A 19,895-nucleotide genomic window follows, 5' to 3' on the forward strand; every position below is an offset into this window, starting at 1 on the left:
TGTTCCACCGATTCTTGAGGATTCTAGACCAGTGCGCTACCCTTACCAGGTATGACTGATGGACGAGACAGAGACGTTCCAACGAAGAGCAGCGCATTTCGTCACGGGATCTTTTAGTCGGCGCGAGAGCGTTATAGAGACGCTTAAAAACTCGAGTGGCAGACGTTACCAAAGAGGCGTTGTGCATCACGGAGAGGTTTACTGTTGAAATTTCGAGAGAGTACTTTCCAGAAAGAGTCGTCAAACGTTTTGCTTCCTCCAGCATACGACTCGCGAAATGACTACAACGAGAAAATTTGAGAAATTAGAACTAACACAGAGGCATTCCGTCAATCATTCGTGCCACTCGCCATTCGCGAGTGGAACATGTTAGGGTATCCTCAGCCGAAGATTGTAATATGACTTGCAGAGTATGATGTAGATATAGATTCGAGGAATATCATACTGTCAAATTAACAGCTATAGAAACATGACTGCACTACTGAGTACTGCGTGTACAATAAGTAAATAGTATTTGATTTAGTGTCAGTACCATTACTACGAAAAAGGAGCAAATGCTATGTGGTGTTATGAAGTAGTATTTTCTAAGGCGAAAACTTATTTTGCGGCTAATGGATACTGATGAGTCATCACCCACATGTGATATAATCAGAAACAATAAAAAGCGATCATAAGTATCACCCATGGGTGTGTGAAAACACCAAAACTATTACGTATGTGCTGTAAGTTGCATCAGTATCTGGAGACTTGTTGCTGGTGATTAATATCATCGGACTTTCTTACTTCAGTTTACAAGCTTGTATGTTTGGTAAGCAACCACCAAAGTATAGAGATAAAAAGTGTAATCAAGGGAAAATGTCATTGCGATGGCATGTGTACAAATAAGTAAGACTTTATAACCCAGCTTTGGTTACCAACACTGTATCTGTCAGTACGAGCAAGAAATTCCGTAACTGTCTGGAAGGGCACGAAATTACACTGAAGCAGCCAGCTCAGAACTTAAATTAATAAGGAAATATTTAGTAAACCAAAAAATGTAATAATATCTGAAAATATTCCCATTTGAAACGCTACCACACACATTTCAAAAGCCATTGCGACTATACTATACTTCTATTGCATGTTGTTTTTTGTCTTCATTGTGGTCGATACTGACTCTAATTAAATTTTAAATTACATTCTAATGTGATGGGTAAACGTAAGACATCACAAAAAGTCATAAGAAGTATCCGAGGTGAGAAACTGTAACAGTAGGATGAACACACACACACACACACACACACATACACACACACACAGTGTCAGAGAGGGAAGCCTCGCTCTCCGTACCTGAGTTTATGGCGAGGGCCGTGTCGTCGGTGGGGTCGACCCACCAGATTGGAAGGTTGACGGGGCTGCCATCCTCTACCGCCTTCCTCATCAGCTCCACGATGCGCGGGGCGTACTGGGCGTGCAGCGCCACCAGCTGACGGCTAAGCTCCACCGTCTGCAACAGCGCCGACACTCCCAGAACTTTCCGGCCAATTCACCCACACCCCACAGAGTACAAGAGAGTGCAGTTATCAGAGAAAATAGAGTGGGTAAAAGGAACAATGGACTCTGTTGCGATGAACCCTTCTGAATACTATAATTCTTTCACTACACGTAGTGGAACATGCCTACAATCTATTTACAATAAACTTATCAGGTCCAATGCTACCTCTATCCGAAGTACTTGTTAGACTATAATTCATTCTTTCTTCTTAAATAACATAACATTTTGATGAGGACAAGAGGTCACTCTTAAAGACGTTATACACTGAAGTAGCGAAAGTCAAGCGATACCTCGCCATATCGTGTCGGACCTCCTTTTGCCCAGCGTACTGCACCGACTCTACGTGGCATAGACTCAAAAAGTCGTTGGATGTTTCTTGCAGACATATTGAGCAATATTGTCTCTATACCTGTCCATAATTCCGGAAGCTTTACCGATGCGTTAAGAATTGACCTCTGTTTATGTGCCATAAATGTGGGATGGGATTCATTTCGGGCGATCTGGGTCGCCAAATCATGAGCTCCAATTGTCCAGAATGTTCTTCACACTGATCGCGAAAAATTGTGGCCCGGTGATGTGGCGCGCTGTCATCCATAAAAATTTCATCGTTGTTTGGGAACAAGAACTGCGTGAATGGCTGCAAATGGTCTCCAGGTAGCCGAACATAACAATTTCAAGTCAGTGATCGGTTCAGTTGGACTAGAGTACCAAGTCCCTTCCATGTAGACACAGCCTATACCGTTACGGAACCTCCACCAGCCTGCACAGTGCTTTGTAGACAACTTGGGTCCATGGATTCGTGGGGTCTGTCCTTGCCGACTGAACTCTGTCCAGGCCGATGTCATGCTGCCAGCTAAGCAACTCTCTTCGGTCGTCTGCCCCTATAGCCCATTAACGCCAAATTTCACCGCATTGTTCCAAAAGAATGGTCCGTCGTACGTCCCACATTGATTTCTGCCGTTGTTTCACCCAGTGTTGCGTGTCTGTTAGTTTGCTCGCTTCGTAAACCCCCCTGCTCATGGCCTGTAGGAGAAGGCCGTCGGCCACTGCTTTGTCCATGGTGAGAGGTAATGCCTTAGGCTTAGTATTCTTGGCATACTTTGGCAACTGTGGATCTCGGAATATTGAATTCCCTATCGATTTCCGAAATGGGAAGTCCCACGCCTCTAGTTCGAACAACCATTCCGCTTCAAAGTCTGTTTATTTCCGACGCACTGCCACAGTCACGTCGAAAACATTTTCACAAGAATGACCTGAGTACAAACAACGGCTCCGCCAATGCAATGGCCATTTAAACCTTGTGTACGAGATACTGTATATGTGCTAACCTATGACTTCCGTCACCTCTCTTCGTGCATTCTCTTCGTGAAATATTGCATCGTCCTCTGGGAAGGTACTTTACGATCAACACAATCTTCGAGTTTGTATTCGTACTCTAATCACCATAGATAGAGTGTTGTAATGTGGCTTACGGCAGACATACACTGATAAGTCAAAACATTATGACCACTGCCCATCGCGGCTTCCTGTTCTGCCTGGTGATATGCAGGCACGTGACGCGCTAACAAAAGTACAGGGTGTTTCAAAAATGACCGGTATATTTGAAACGGCAATAAAAACTAAACGAGCAGCGATAGAAATACACCGTTTGTTGCAATATGCTTGGGACAACAGTACATTTTCAGGCAGACAAACTTTCGAAGTTACAGTAGTTACAATTTTCAACAACAGATGGCGCTGCGGTCTGGGAAACTCTATAGTACGATATTTTCCACATATCCACCATGCGTAGCAATAATATGGCGTAGTCTCTGAATGAAATTACCCGAAACCTTTGACAACGTGTCTGGCGGAATGGCTTCACATACAGATGAGATGTACTGCTTCAGCTGTTCAATTGTTTCTGGATTCTGGCGGTACACCTGGTCTTTCAAGTGTCCCCACAGAAAGAAGTCACAGGGGTTCATGTCTGGCGGATAGGGAGGCCAATCCACGCCTCCTCCTGTATGTTTCGGATAGCCCAAAGCAATCACACGATCATCGAAATATTCATTCAGGAAATTAAAGACGTCGGCCGTGCGATGTGGCCGGGCACCATCTTGCATAAACCACGAGGTGTTCGCAGTGTCGTCTAAGGCAGTTTGTACCGCCACAAATTCACGAAGAATGTCCAGATAGCGTGATGCAGTAATCGTTTCGGATCTGAAAAATGGGCCAATGATTCCTTTGGAAGAAATGGCGGCCCAGACCAGTACTTTTTGAGGATGCAGGGACGATGGGACTGCAACAAGGGGCTTTTCGGTTCCCCATATGCGCCAGTTCTGTTTATTGACGAAGCCGTCCAGGTAAAAATAAGCTTCGTCTGTAAACCAAATGCTGCCCACATGCATATCGCCGTCATCAATCCTGTGCACTATATCGTTAGCGAATGTCTCTCGTGCAGCAATGGTAGCGGCACTGAGGGGTTGCCGCGTTTGAATTTTGTATGGATAGAGGTGTAAACTCTGGCACATGAGACGATACGTGGACGTTGGCGTCATTTGGACCGCAGCTGCAACACGGCGAACGGAAACCCGAGGCCGCTGTTGGATCACCTGCTGCACTAGCTGCGCGTTGCCCTCTGTGGTTGCCGTACGCGGTCGCCCTACCTTTCCAGCACGTTCATCCGTCACGTTCCCAGTCCATTGAAATTTTTCAAACAGATCCTTTATTGTATCGCTTTTCGGTCCTTTGGTTATATTAAACCTCCGTTGAAAACTTCGTCTTGTTGCAACAACACTGTGTTCTAGGCGGTGGAATTCCAACACCAGAAAAATCCTCTGTTCTAAGGAATAAACCATGTTGTCTACAGCACACTTGCACGTTGTGAACAGCACACGCTTACAGCAGAAAGACGACGTACAGAATGGCGCACCCACAGACTGCGTTGTCTTCTATATCTTTCACATCACTTCCAGCGCCATCTGTTTTTGAAAATTGTAACTACTGTAATTTCGAAAGTTTGTCCGCCTGAAAATGTACTGTTGTCCCAAGCATATTGCAACAAACGGTGTATTTCTATCGCTGCTCGTTTAGTTTTTATTGCCGTTTCAAATATACCGGTCATTTTTGAAACACCCTGTATATAAGCGGTGCAGAGGCGGACAGGTGATCACCTTAGTGAAGATGTGAGCTACAAATGGGGAATAAGCGACTTTGACAAAGGGATGATTATTATTACGCAGAGCCCGTGAACGAGAACCTTGAAAGCTGCTCGAATGTTCACAGAATGTTCGGATTCGGAGGCTCGTCTGCTCTGTAAAGTAAGATAGATGGTAATCGATAGCATCTCTGCCGAAACAGCACAAAGTTGGTGCATGCACAGTTATTTCAGAGTACACCGTTCATCGTACATTGTTGAACATGGAGCTCCGCAACAGACTACCCCTTCGGGTTCACATGTTGACACAGCGACATCGTCAATTACGATTGTAGTGGGCAGGGGAAGATCAGGATTCGACTATCAGTGGCAACATGTCGGCTCTTCGGGTGAATCACAGGTCAATGGTCATCTCCACAAAAGACGTCATCGAGGTGAACGGCGGCTCGAAACGTGCAGCGCGCCACAGATACAGACTGGTGGGAGCTGTATTTTGCTATGGGAAACATTTTTCTGCACTTACATGGGACGTGTGGTAATAACCGAAAGCACGGTGAAGCTGAAAACCACCTGGATCCCTTTTTACTTGATGTCTTCCCCGACGGCGATGTCGTTTTTCAGCAGTATAAGTGTACATGTCTACTCGCCAGGTTAGCCGAGCGCGCTAATGCGCTTCTTCAAGGAGTCGGCTACGCGCGCCGGCCCTGGATCGAATCTGCCCGGAGAATTAACGACGAGGGCCGGTGTGCCGGCCAGCCTGGATGTGGTTTTTAGGTGGCCTTCCACATCCCCCTAGGTGAATACCGGGTTGGTCTCCACGTCCCGCCTCAGTTACACGGCTCGCAGACATCTGAACACTTTTGCACTATTCCACCGCTTACACTAGTCGCAGACAGTTGGGGTGCACTAGTTCCTTCCCGGGGGATACGGGGTGGCGGCAGAAGGGCATCTGGCCACCCCTTCAACTAACATTGCCACATCCGATTAACCACGCCGACCCTGCGTATCCGCGGGATATACGGCACAAGCAAAAGAAAGAAAAAGAATTGTACATGTCTCGGAGCCAGAGACGTGCTGAAGTGAGCTGAGGAACATTAGGGCGAACTCACGTTGACGTCTCAGCGACAGTATTCGCCTGGTGTGAATCCTATGGAATCTATCTGAGTGGCTTAGTCGCACCACCGCGTACGCAGATCAGCGGCCCGTTGTTTATGCGAATTACATGTCCTTGCGTGGACATCTAATTCCACATCAACCAGTAATCTACGAACAAACTGTCGGATCTGTGATACCCACAATCAGTGATGTATTTCGTTCTAAAGATGGGCAAAAAGCTATTAAGCAGGTGGTTATAATGTTTTGACTCATCAGCGCACATTGTGACTTTCAGTATCATTCGCAGAGTGTTTTTTCTCTCATGTTATCTGCTGACGGCCATGAGAACCGAGAAGCGAATAAATTGAATTTAATGGAGAACGAGTTTAGCTTCCAGACTTCAGTGCCATAATTTAGATCCTCTAGGGGACAAGAAGATTTTCTGAAATGATGTGAACGAATAAAGTGGCCCCATGGCATGACACCACACTCGTATTCGAGAGGACAGTGGTAAAAATCTGGATTCCACCAGTGGAGGTAGTCATGGTCGCTCTGTTTCGGACAATATTACTCAGTTGGGCTCGCCCATCTACTGGGGTAAACATTTCAGTTGTGGCAGAAATTTACCTCCGCGCTGCTCCAATATTATATAAGCCTGGATTGTAGGCAACTATCTGAAAAGATACATCTACAGCACCAGATCAACGCGTTTACACAACCGATATGTATCATAATCACCCACTCAACTCCCAAAACGATATTTATTGCTGTAGTGGTACGCGAACACTTAACACGTACTTCCAACGTGAAATAAGGACAGAACAAGCAAATTAGATAACATAAATTCTTTATTGTAATTCTGTGACAGCTGCGATTTATTTTGCTGCAAAGTAGATTCCAACTACCAAGTTCATTTCCAAGAGATCCCTATTGAAGCTAAAATACAAAACATTTATGAGAACACATAAAAAATTTGAACAGAATAATACAGTTACTGAAAATTTCCGTAGTTGTTCACTCAACTGTGAATACCTGGAGTAATAGTGAGTGTTTGGGTCACAACAAATTCAGATACAGATAATATACACATAACACAATGTCACATGGAGCCTCGGATCAGTTTCACGGTATAGATGTATTCACGACGTGCAGTTAAACAAGACAAAGAACTAGCGCTGGAGACATTTCCAGAGGAGAGCAGCTGGTGTCGCCAGTGTATCGCCTTATGTATGCGTGCACGCTCCTGCAGCCAACGGAGACTTGAGTCTCAAATCCAAACTCTTCGTGTATGTGCAACATTTGCATAAATCAATCTACCGTAACACAGTTCGAATTACATAACTTACAGCGCCATGTACTTATCACTAACAGTTATTTTGTTACAATCACGAAACCTCATTGAAAAACACGGACTTCCGCGTTAACATCCTTACATAGGAATAATACAAATAACAAAAGTTTGACATGCATATCACTCCTGTGTGATGCCCTATATAAATAAATACATGAACAGTTTGGATCTGATGTGCAACTCCCAGTTGGTTGTTGGTGAGCCCACGTACACTAAACGAGACATCAGCTATTTTCCTTAGGAACTTTCTCTAGCGATAGTCCGTAGTTTAGTTTAACTGCACTTCATGAATACATCTACAAAGTGGAATTGGTCTGACATTCCATGTGACAGTGTATTATGTATACATTACCCATGTGCGAATTGATTGTCGCCTAACCAAGCAATATTAGTGCCGGTATGCTACAGTTCAGTGAACACTGACTGAAATTTTAAGAAACGTATTTTTATGATTCCTAATTTTGTTTTTACGTGTTCTTACAAATGTTTTGTGTTTTACTTTTAGTAGGCATCGCTTGAAAATGTGTTTGGTAGTTCGAAACTAGTGGCGGAGTTAAAATAAGGCATTAATGCAAAAAGTTTAATTATGCGATGTTTCGGGAACACTGATTCCTGTTTCTCCAGAAACCGAAATACGTTTAGTCAGTCTTTGTTTTCCTATTTTTGTCTGTGCCCAATGTACGCCCATGGCGTCAACATGACGTACCATTTACATTAATATTCACAAACTGTAAATACACTCCTCAAACTCTCATCTACATCTACATCTACATCCATACTCCGCAAGCCACCTGATGGCGTGTGGCGGAGGGTACCTTGAGTACCTCTATTGGTTCTCCCTTCTATTCCAGTCTCGTATTGTTCGTGGAAAGAAAGATTGTCGGTATGCCTTTGTGTGGGCTCTAATCTCTCCGATTTTATTCTCATGGTCTCTTCGCGAGATATACGTAGGAGGGAGCTTGACTCCTCGGTGAAGGTATGTTCTCGAAATATCAACAAAAGCCCGTACCGAGCTACTGAGCGTCTCTCCTGCAGAGTCTTCCCCTGGAGTTTATCTATCATCTCCGTAGCGCTTTCGCGATTACTAAATGGTCCTGTAACGAAGCGCGCTGCTCTCCGTTGGATCTTCTCTATCTCTTCTATCAACCCTATCTAGTACGGATCCCACACTGGTGAGTAATATTCAAGCAGTGGGCGAACAAGTGTACTGTAACCTACTTCCTTTGTTTTCGTATTACATTTCCTTAGGATTCTTCTAATGAATCTCATTCTGGCATCTGCTTTACCGACGACGAACTTTATATGGTCATTCCATTTGAAATCGCTCTTAATGCCTACTCCCAGATAATTTATGGAATTTACTGCTTCTAGTTGCTGACTTGCTACATTTTAGCTAAATGATAAGGGATCTTTCTTTCTATGTATTCGCAGCACATTACACTTGTCTATATTGAGATTCAATTGCTATTCCCTGCACCATGCGTCAATTCGTTGCAGATCCTCCTGCATTATAGTACAATTTTCTATTGTTACAACTTCCCGATATACTACAGCATCATCCGCAAAAGTCTCAGTGAACTTCCGATGTTATCAACAAGGTCATTTACGTATATTGTGAATAGCAACGATCCTACGACACTCCCCTGCGGCACACCTGAAATCACTCTTACTTCGGAAGACTTCTCTCCATTGAGAATGGCATACTGCGTTCTGTTATCTAGGAACTCTTTATCCAATCACACAGTTGGTCTCATACTCCATATGCTCTTACTTTGTTCATTAAACGACTGTGGGGAACTGTATCGAACGCCTTGAGGAAGTCAAGAAACACGGCATCTACCTGGGAACCCCTGTCTATGGCCCTCTGAGTCTCGTGGACGAATAGCGTGAGCTGGGTTTCACACGATCATCTTTTTCGAAACCCATGCTGATTCCTACAGAGTAGATTTCTAGTATCCAGAAAAGTCATTACTCTCGAACATAATACGTGTCCCAAAATTCTACAACTGATCGACGTTAGAGATATAGGTCTATAGTTCTGCACATCTGTTCGACGTCCCATCTTGAAAGCGGGGATGACCTTTGCCCCTTTCCAATCCTAGGAACGCTACGCTCTTTTAGAGACCTACGGTACACCGCCGCAAGAAGGGGGGGGGGGGGCAAGTTCCTTCGCGTACTCAGGACTCTTTCTTCATAATGGATGTTGAAAGTAGTGTAGAACGATCTTCATGAACTGACAAAGGGAGAGCGATGATGTGTCCACAGAGAGTTACGTACCTCGTCGTCAAAGTCCCAGGGCACGTAAGAAAACTGAATGGCTGGCATGAAGACGGTGGCCTGCAGCCAGCGTATGAAGAGCTCCTTTGTGGGCGCCTCGCTGCCGTAGCCGTTGCCGCCCACCATGTCTGGCAGGACGAAGGGGTAGCCCACCATGTTCATCTGCAGCAGCGTCGTCACCATCGAAGCCAGGCCGTTGTCGAAGCCCCACCTGCTGTCCTTGTCGAGCATCCGGACGTAGTACGGGAACTGCTGGCTGTGTTGGCCGACGCGAACCTCTATCATCGACCCGAACTGGGCGGCGTTCTTCACGTAGTCCACGGAGTACTGCACGGGGTTCGTCTCCGTGGGCCTCAGTACGGGAAGCTCTGGGAGCCAGCTGGTCTCGCCGGCGTCGAACTTGAACGAGTCTATTCCCGTCTCAGTCTTTATTTGCTGAAAGGAATTTGCGAACAGGTAAATATTGAGGCTTATGTGTCACGAAGCTGGTGATATATTGTGTAAGTTAAAGACATCTGTGTAATGAACGGCCACTAATGGCTTGGAAGTTAGCAGGGTTGGTGTATTAGTTTATCACTCTGAGATTTATTCCACCTGACTACCATTATGACTAAACCGAATGCTGTAATGTGATATAACCTGAGCTGCATACTATTATTAATGTATCAGAGCCAGTGGTTAGTCACTTGAGAGGCCTGGCGCCACTTGGATTGTATTAAATCGGTCGCGGAGCGGGCCAACGTCCAACTGATGTTTGTTACGTGTCATAAGTACCTCAGACCACGACCTTTATATTTCTCGAAGATGTTTGGCTCTCAAAGATAGTCCAGCTCTCCTGCTCTCAATGCTACTCACTGTAAGCAATCCTGGGAAGCAACAAGTCAAATAAGTAATATTATAATAAAAAAGGGTGTGGCAGAAAACAGGAACATGGACCTACCGTTATAAATAAAACATGATTCAGAGGCGCAGTGTCCTCCAATAAAGCATATGTCACAACTACAAGGGATTGTTATTACAGTAGTGTTTGGCACCTGTAGTTAATCCGAGAGCATACATATGACATAGCATGAGGCTAACGTCTTCCCACACACGACATATGGTGACACATCTGTCATGTATCTTTTGTGTGTCCATCCTTTTAGCAGGACGTCTCTGGGATGACGGCCGTTTACTATCGTGAGAAAAAATAAAAACACCTACAGCCGTCCTTATGATTTTATTTTGTTTTGTCGCTACCAGTTTTGACGCTTCATTGCGTCATCTTCAGGCTGTTTTGATGCGGTACAGGTTGATACGATCTCCATGCATAACCAAAAAGTTGCCAGCATTACTGGATTTTTAGATAATGTGTCAGCACTCCAACCATCAACTGTCTCTCATTTATGTTCATAAATTATCATCACGATGAATTAGACTTTATCCTTCAGAACAATGCAATATACGCTGGCCCCTTCTAGAACAATCTGTCTTCTCCTTACATACATAATTTAGATACTGGTTTCACTCAGAGTTAAACAATTAATTTCGCACTGCCACGCGAGATTTCTAACGATGCAACTACAACAAACACTCGCTCTCCTGAACATTATCACATTACACGACGAATTTAGATTTGTTTAACTGCAATCGAATCTACGCCCATCTTACGTACAGTAAAACCTTGAAAACTTACAGGAAATTCGCAGCAGCACCGAGCCATTCAAGAAATCAGTTACCCAAGATGATAAGACTACATCTTGTTGCGATACGTAGTTCTACGGTTGTTCTAAAGTTCATCACAGTCCCAGTGAGGCTTCGTATCACACAATCAAACTCACAGCCTCACGTATGCTTTTACTGACGTATTAAGTTGCGGAATAACCTGTCGATACTCAGCTTCTGTTCCAGACACTCTGAGCAGTGCCTGCAAAACTATTTGTACTGTAAAAGTACTTACTGACGGAATAAAGTTTGCATCTCATCGGGGTGGTCAGATACGGGTCTGTCCATCAGGAAAGACCCAGAGCGAGTCTCGAGAGCGAAAATGTCAACGCCAAAAGCGCTCCTCTCCACTTTATCCTTACCTCCGCGTCTATAAGTAACCACGTCGTTACTAACTTTATAAAGCAATGAAAGATGAAGTCGTTTTCATAAGCCCTGTCCTCAATTACGTCCTTCAGATTACATTTAAAACACATTTTTCTTAACCTGAAGGGTTAAGAACAAGTGGGACTATTCTCTTGGCACCAAAATCTCGCAATATCGCCATCGAAGTTCCATAGGATGGAGGGCAACTGACTGTTTAGTTGCAGCTTTCTGAGGCCACAGTAACTAACTCGAATTATTTTATCCAGTTTGGTTAGAGAACACTACCAGCTGGTTTTGTAAGCAGCTCCTTCGAGTGTAGGTGAATCTAGAGCGAGACGATTTTAAGTGGAATGACCGTATAAAACAAATACTAGGAAAAGCAGACGCCAGAGTCAGATTCGTAGGAAAAATCTTAATGAAATTTAGCTCTGTCACAAAGGAGGTGGTTTACAAGGAGCTTTTTCTTTAATATTTTTCATCAATCTGGGACCCCTACCAGGTAGGACTGATATTGCGAAGGTTTTACATTCCTTGCCGTGAATCTGAAGAAATAGACAGCAGTCCCCAACATGAATTCGCAAATTCATGTGTATTCCTCCTGTGAACTATAACTACTATAAGAAGCCAGTGATTGCTCGTGAGGGACACAACGATCAAATATTAGAGAACTGTAAAATCTTTTATTGTGATGACTGACCACATTGGATGTTAAAGTGAAATAAGTAATGAACTTTGTCGACTAATTTTTTACAAAATATAAATGGTAAGATCTTCTGTATACTGTGTTTTGATGAAATTTGTTCATCACATAAAATTATAATTACCATAGTAATGTTAAGGTGAACAGAAATTTGAGTTATAATTAAAGGTGGCTTTTCAATCTGCATTTAACTTTAACTGTAGTTTTCTGAGTTTCCGCCTGCACTGGAGTTACTCGGTTTGGCCTCTTAATGGCACAGTTGTCGAAGGGAGGATGAATGCTACACAGCTCATGGTTGAAATGGTAAAACCCTATTGTCATACCCTTCAGCCCACGGATCCAAATGGCATGTCGCACCAGGTTGTTGCAAGACCCACATTGCAGTTCATATTACAAATACCTCGAGAAACGTACGTATTACTGATTGTCCTGCCCAGTCCTCTGATTTGTCACAGATAGAGCGAGTCTGGCATGCCATGTATACTTTCATGCTAGACTAAAGCCACGAATTTTCGTTAAATGAAGCAGTATGTGTTGCAGAGAGGACAACAAATTCCTCAAGATGACATGTGGAGGTTGCTTGTGTATTTCTCACTGTGGGGGCTACACGCGATGTTGATGCTGATGTTGATGATAGCACCAGTTCCAAATAGGACGGAAGTTTAATAAAGTTATTTCCATTATGTAATGAAGATCTCTATTCATTAAATATCGCATTGGTGCTTTAAGATTTGACGTTTTCAGAGATCATCCATCTCTTGGAGAATAGGTACTTTGGATCTCTCATTGAATCTAATGCAATAACCACACTTCGGCCAGGTGCACTGTCCTAATGTACTGAGTTTTATTTTAGAAATTCAGGCCTATTCTGCATATTTCTGTTCCAAATTGTCTAGACATCTTGTGTGGTATTCATGAAGTACTGTTTTGCTCGATGAGAGGATATCAGTTGAAATAATAATATTTATGTCCGATGAAATTAGATTCACCATTTGTTATGCAGAACCACAAATTCACCCCCCCCCCCCCCCCCCAACACAGACACTGATATTATAGGTGTTTCATTTCTTAGATAAAGTTACTGATTCACTGTGCATGCGGAGCAGTTACTTGATTCGTAAAAATCACGAGCTTTTTTTAATGATCCAGATTGTTAATGGAATTCGTCTGGGTATGTGACCTGACAGAAGGACGTAGCCACGACTATGTCAAAAAGGGGTTCCAATTTGTTAAAGAGGATCTTATAGCTGCTCAAGTTTCTCATTTATTCTCAAAAAATATTTTTTTTACTTTGATCTATGTAATTAGGTCTGTAAAATTAAGCAAGAAAAGATTTTCTTGGAAAAGTATAACATATACTCTCAACAGTATGTAAGAAATACTCAAATGCACTATTAAATATTTCTTTCTTTGACAATGAGATAACTTTATTGCCAAGCGAATTATACACTACTGGCAATTAAAATTGCTACACCACGACGTGCTACAGACGCGAAATTTAATCGACAGGAAGAACATGCTGTGATATGCAAATGATTAGCTTTTCAGAGCATTCACACGAGGTTGGCGCCGGTGGCGACACCTACAACGTGCTGACATGAGGAACGTTTCCAACCGATTTCTCGTACACAAACAGCAGCTGACATGCGTTGCCTGATGAAATGATGTTGTGATGCCACGTGTAAGGTGGAGAAATGCGTACCATCGTATTTACCACTTTGATAAAGATCGGATTGTAGCATATCGCGATTGCGGTTTATCGTATCGCGACATTGCTGCTCGCGTTGCCCAGATCCAATGACTGTTAGCAGAATATGGAATTGGTGGGTTCAGGAAAGGTAATACGGAACACCGTATTGGATCATAACGGCCTCGTATCACTAGCAGTCAGGATGAAAGGCATGTTATCCGCATGACTGCAAGGGATCGTGCAGCCACGTCTCGATCCCTGAGTCAACAAATGGAGACGTTTGCAAAACAACAAGCATCTGCACGAACAGTTCGACGACGTCTGCAGCAGCATGGACTATCAGCTCGACCATGGCTGCGGTTACCCTTGACGCTGCATCACAGACAGGAGCGCCTGCGATGGTGTACTCAACGACGAACCTGGGTGCACGAATGGCAAAACGACATTTTTTTCGGATGAATCCAGGTTGTGCTTACAACATCATGATGGTCGCATCCGTGTTTGGCGACATCGCGGTGAACGCACATTGGTAGCATGTATTCGTCATCGCCATACGGGCGTATCACCTGGCGTGATGGTATGGGGTGCCATTGGTTACACGTCTCGGTCACTTCTTGTTCGCATTTTCCCGTTATTAAATAACAACCTAAATTCTCCTAATATAGGTTAACGCGTACATCTGCAGAGATTAATGTTTCTCCACTGCAAGAAGCGACAGATAAATATTTAAAGGAGGAAATTTTGTAAAGTATAAGGTTGAATAATTCCAGATCGTTTGCATTTTCTCTACCAAAAATTACTCTAGAAAGTCTGTCGAACACACCAACATCAGATATGTTTATCCCGACAACTCTGTCGCTAATAATCATGTTGTTGTTGTTGTTGTTGTCTTCAGTCCTGAGACCGGTCTGATGCAGCTCTCCATGCTACTCTATCCTGTGCAAGCTTCTTCATCTCCCAGTACTTACTGCAACCTACATCCTTCTGAATCTGCTCAGTGTATTCATCTCTTGGTCTCCCTCTACGACTTTTACCCTCCACGTTGCCCTCCAATGCTAAATTTGTGATCCCTCGATGCCTCAGAACATATCCTACCAACCGGTCCATTCTTCTAGTCAAGTTGTGCCACAAACTCCTCTTCTCCCCAATTCTATTCAACACCTCCTCATTAGTTATGATATCTACCAATATAATCTTCAGCATTCTTCAGTAGCACCACATTTCGAAAGTTCTCTTCTTGTCCAAACTATTTATCGTCCATGTTTCACTTCCATACATTGCTACACTCCATACAAAAACTTTCAGAAACGACTTCCTGACATTTAAATCTATACTCGATGTTAACGAATTTTCCTTCTTCAGAAACGCTTTCCTTGCCATTGCCAGTCTACATTTTATATCCTCTCTACTTCGACCATCACCAGTTATTTTGCTCCCCAAATAGCAAAACTCCTTTACTACTTTAAGTGTCTCATTTCCTAATCTAATTCCCTCAGCATCACCCGACCTAATTCGACTACATTCCATTATCCTTGTTTTGCTTTTGTTGAAGTTCATCTTAAATCCTCCTTTCAAGACACTGTCCATTCCGTTCAGCTGCTCTTCCAAGTCCTTTGCTGTCTCTGACAGAATTACAATGTCATCAGTGAACCTCAATGTTTTTATTTCTTCTCCATGGAATTTAATAGCTACTCCGAATTTTTCTTTTGTTTCCTTTACTGCTTGCTCAATATACAGATTGAATAACATCGGGGATAGGCTACAACCCTGTCTCACTCCCTTCCCAACCGCTGCTTTCCTTTCATGCCCCTCGACTCTTATAACTGCCATCTGGTTTCTGCACAAATTGTAAATAGCCTTTTGCTCCCCGTATTTTACCCCTGCCGCCTTTAGAATTTGAAAGAGAGTATTCCAGTCAACATTGTGAAAAGCTTTCTCCAAGTCTACAAATGCTAGAAATGTAGGTTTGCCTTCCCTTAATCTATTTTCTAAGATAAGTCGTAGGGTCAGTATTGCCTCACGTGTTCCAACATTTATGCGGAATCCAAACTGATCTTCGCCAAGGTCGGCTTGTAAAACTTTTTCCATTCGTCTGTAAAGAATTCGAGTTGGTATTTTGCAGCTGTCACTTATTGAACTGATAGTTCGGTAATTTTCATATTTGTCAACACCTGCTTTCTTTGGGATTGGAATTATTATATTCTTCTTGAAGTCTGAGGGTATTTCGCCTGTCTCATACGTCTTACTCACCAGATGGTAAAGTTTTGTCAGGTCTGGCTCTCCCAAGGCCGTCAGTAGTTCCAATGGAATGTTGTCTACTCCCGGGGCCTTGTTTCGACTCAGGTCTTTCAGTGCTCTGTCAAACTCTTCACGCAGTATTGTATCTCCTATTTCATCTTCATCTACATCCTCTTCCATTTCCATAATATTGTTCCCAAGTACATCGCCCTTGTATAGACCCTCTATATACTCCTTCCACCTTTCTGCTTTCCCTTCTTTGCTTAGAACTGGGTTTCTATCTGAGCTCTTGATATTCATACAAGTGGCTCTCTTCTCCAAAGGTCTCTTTAATTTTCCTGTAGGCAGTATCTATCTTACCCCTAGTGAGATAAGCCTCTACATCCTTACATTTGTCCTCTAGCCATCCCTGCTTAGCCATTTTGCACTTCCTGTCGATCTCATTTTTGAGACGTTTGTATTCCTTTTTGTCTGCTTCACTTGCAGCATTTTTGTATTTTCTCCTTTCATCAATTAAATTCAGTATCTCTTCTGTTACCCAAGGATTTCTACTAGCCCTCGTCTTTTTACCTACTTGATCCTCTGCTGCCTTCACTATTTCATCCCTCAGAGCTACCCATTCTTCTTCTACTGTATTTCTTTCCCCCATTCTTGTCAATTGTTCCCTTATGCTCTCCCTGAAACTCTGTACAACCTCTGGTTTAGTCAGTTTATCCAGGTCCCATCTCCGTAAATCCACCTTTTTTTTAATCTACAGTTCATAACCAATAGGTTGTGGTCAGAGTCCACATCTGCCCCTGGAAATGTCTTACAATTTAAAATCTGGTTCCTAAATCTCTGTCTTACCATTATATAATCTATCTGATACCTTCTAGTATCTCCAGGATTCTTCCATGTATACAACCTTCTTTTACGATTCTTGAACCAAGTGTTAGTTATGATTAAGTTATGCTCTGTGCAAAATTCTACCGGACGACTTCCTCTTTCATTTCTCTCCCCCAATCCATATTTACCCACTATGTTTCCTTCTCTCCCTTTTCCTACTCTCGAATTCCAGTCACCCATGACTATTAAATTTTCGTCTCCCTTCACTACCTGAATGATTTCTTTTATCTCATCATACATTTCATCAATTTCTTCATCATCTGCAGAGCTAGTTAGCATATAAACTTGTACTACTGTAGTAGGCATGGGCTTCGTGTCTATCTTGGCCACTATAATGCGTTCACTATGCTGTTGGTAGTAGCTTACCCGCACTCCTACTTTTTTATTCATTATTAAACCTACTCCTGCATTACCCCTATTTGATTTTGTATTTATAACCCTGTATTCACCTGACCAAAAGTCTTGTTCCTCCTGCCACCGAACTTCACTAATTCCCGCTATATCTAACTTTAACCTATCCATTTCCCTTATTACATCTTCTAACCTACCTGCCCGATTAAGGGATCTGACATTCCACGCTCCGATTCGTAGAACGCCAGTTTTCTTTCTCCTGATAATGGCATCCTCTTGAGTAGTCCCCGCCCGGAGATCCGAATGGGGGACTATTTTACCTCCGGAATATTTTACCCAAGAGGGCGCCATCATCATTTAACCATACAGTAAAGCTGCAAGCCCTCAGGAAAAATTACGGCTGTAGTTTCCCCTTGCTTTCAGCCGTTCGCAGTACCAGCACGGCAAGGCCGTTTTAGTTAGTGTTGCAAGACCAGATCAGTCAATCATCCAGACTGTTGCACCTGCAACTACTGAAAAGGCTGCTGACACCCGAAAAATTCACGTTCTTTGATCCTGATCACTTCCTCAGCTCAAATCTAAATTGAAAGAAGAGTGTAATATAACCTTGGAAGCTGAAGGGAGAGTAGACCATGACTGCCTCGTAGTTGTTTGCCAAAACACAGCACTGTAAAGTAACCAGATTATATCTGTGCTTGCTGAAAGTCCCGAGACCATTGTGAATAAAATGGTTTAACGTTCTTTCGGAAAATTCCATATTTTATGGAGCAAAATTAAGAAAATGCACTCTTATGTACGCAGTGCATTATTATGCACTCAAGGGAGTATAATATGCAGGATTAAGGTGTAAAACATATCACATTAAGTATAAAAAAAATTAAAATGTGGAATATGCGAACATGCACGAGAAAGCTCTGAAGTTTGCAGTTACATGGCACGAATGGTACTGATTAGTTTAAAATGACTCGAATTTGGTTCGACCTGCATGGATACCCGCTCCCGTTAGCACGGCGCTTCCGGCGTTCGGAAAGGTTAAAGTGAAGCTTATATTAGAAGACTAAACTGTGCTTTAATAGCAAAGAGGCAATACATTATATTAGAATTACGCTACTGGCCATTAAAATTGCTACACCAAGAAGAAATGCAGATGGTAAACGGTTATTCATTGGACAAATATACCATACTAGAACTGACATGTGATTGCATTTTCACGCAATTTTGGTGCATAGATCCTGAGAAATCAGTACCCAGAACAACCACCTCTGGCCGTAATAACGGCCTTGATACGCCTGGGCATTGAGTCAAACAGAGCTTGGATGGCGTGTACAGGTACAGCTGCACATGCAGCTTCAACACGATACCACAGTTCATAAATAGTAGTGACTGGCGTATTGTGACGAGCCAGTTATTCGGTCACCATTGACCAGATGTTTTCAATTGGGGAGACACCTGGGTAATGTGCTGGCCAGGGCAGCAGTCGAAATTTTCTGTATCCACAAAGGCCCGTACAGGAGATGTAACATGTGGTCGTGCGTTATCCTGCTGAAACGTAGGTTTTCGCAGGGATCGAATGATGGGTAGAGGCAAGGGTCTTAACACATTTGAAATGTAACGCCTACTGTTCAAAGTGAGCATATTCACCTTTTTTGCGCTCCAGTAGAGGCATTTTTCCTTCTCTTCCCTGCTACACCAGAGCATGTTACTCATATGGAAAGAACTGTATGGGTCAGTTACATTTTGATAGTTTACTTATGTGAAATTGAATTTTAAGTGCACAAGTATTTTGCATGTGCTTCAGTACTACAGCATGTGGTTCCCAGAACCCTTCTGATGATAACGGAGAAGCTTTACACCATATTTGTCTGCGTTACGTAGTTTTATAAACTACATTTTCGCCTCATCCCAGACTTTACGTTGCATTTTACATTTACAAGTACGGTGACGTTTGTACTTCTGTATCTCAGAAACAGATAAAGATACCAAGAAAATTTTCGCGATTGTTTGAGATCGGGATCTTAGGAAGCTACCGTAAAAATTTTAACCATCTTCTGTGCGTAACCGTCTTCAAATCCGCGACTCCGTTTCGTTTCGAAAAAATGGTAAAAAAACATTTTTGTGTGTTTTAATGGTGCCTACATAAGCCCCTTAAGGCCAATCGTAGTCCACAACAAATGCAAAAAGAACCAAACGATGTTCTCCATTTGCCTCAGCAGGAGTAAGCGTGTAACAGTCATATTTTGACCCGGTGCTGTAGGATAGTGACACTAAGACTGTCCTTCTGTCACATCCGTACCGATTTATCGTGATGTTTTTGTCGCTGGGAATCTACGAAGAGATACCCTGTTCGCCTTCGATACAGTTCTTTCCCTTTAAGCAGTGAGGCTGCATTTAAGAGAAGTAGAATCTGTGAGGAAAGAAAGGAATGTTGAAGGAATTGGCTGTGACCTGTAATAAGCGACCAACAACGGCATTCGCCTAAATTGAAAATGCGAAACCAAAGAAACCCATTTCAAGGTAGCCGGCGGATATATTCGAACAACCATGTTACCTCCTGAATTCAGGCGT

The 19,895-nt window shown here is 43.1% G+C and overlaps 1 protein-coding gene across 1 annotated transcript in view; it reads right to left on the reverse strand.

Annotated features, from left to right (window-relative positions):
- Positions 1-19,895, reverse strand: part of LOC126413187 (myogenesis-regulating glycosidase-like) — a 54,746-nt gene that overhangs the window by 4,294 nt on the left and 30,557 nt on the right. The window contains exons 3-4 of the mRNA XM_050083083.1: positions 9,397-9,831; positions 1,330-1,486 (exon numbers count right to left, since the gene is read on the reverse strand). Of these exons, the coding sequence (XP_049939040.1) occupies positions 1,330-1,486; positions 9,397-9,831 (592 nt within the window). The remainder of the gene's footprint in view (positions 1-1,329; positions 1,487-9,396; positions 9,832-19,895) is intronic.

This window comes from Schistocerca serialis, chromosome 7 (genome assembly GCF_023864345.2).
Source record: "Schistocerca serialis cubense isolate TAMUIC-IGC-003099 chromosome 7, iqSchSeri2.2, whole genome shotgun sequence".
NCBI lineage: Eukaryota > Metazoa > Arthropoda > Insecta > Orthoptera > Acrididae > Schistocerca > Schistocerca serialis.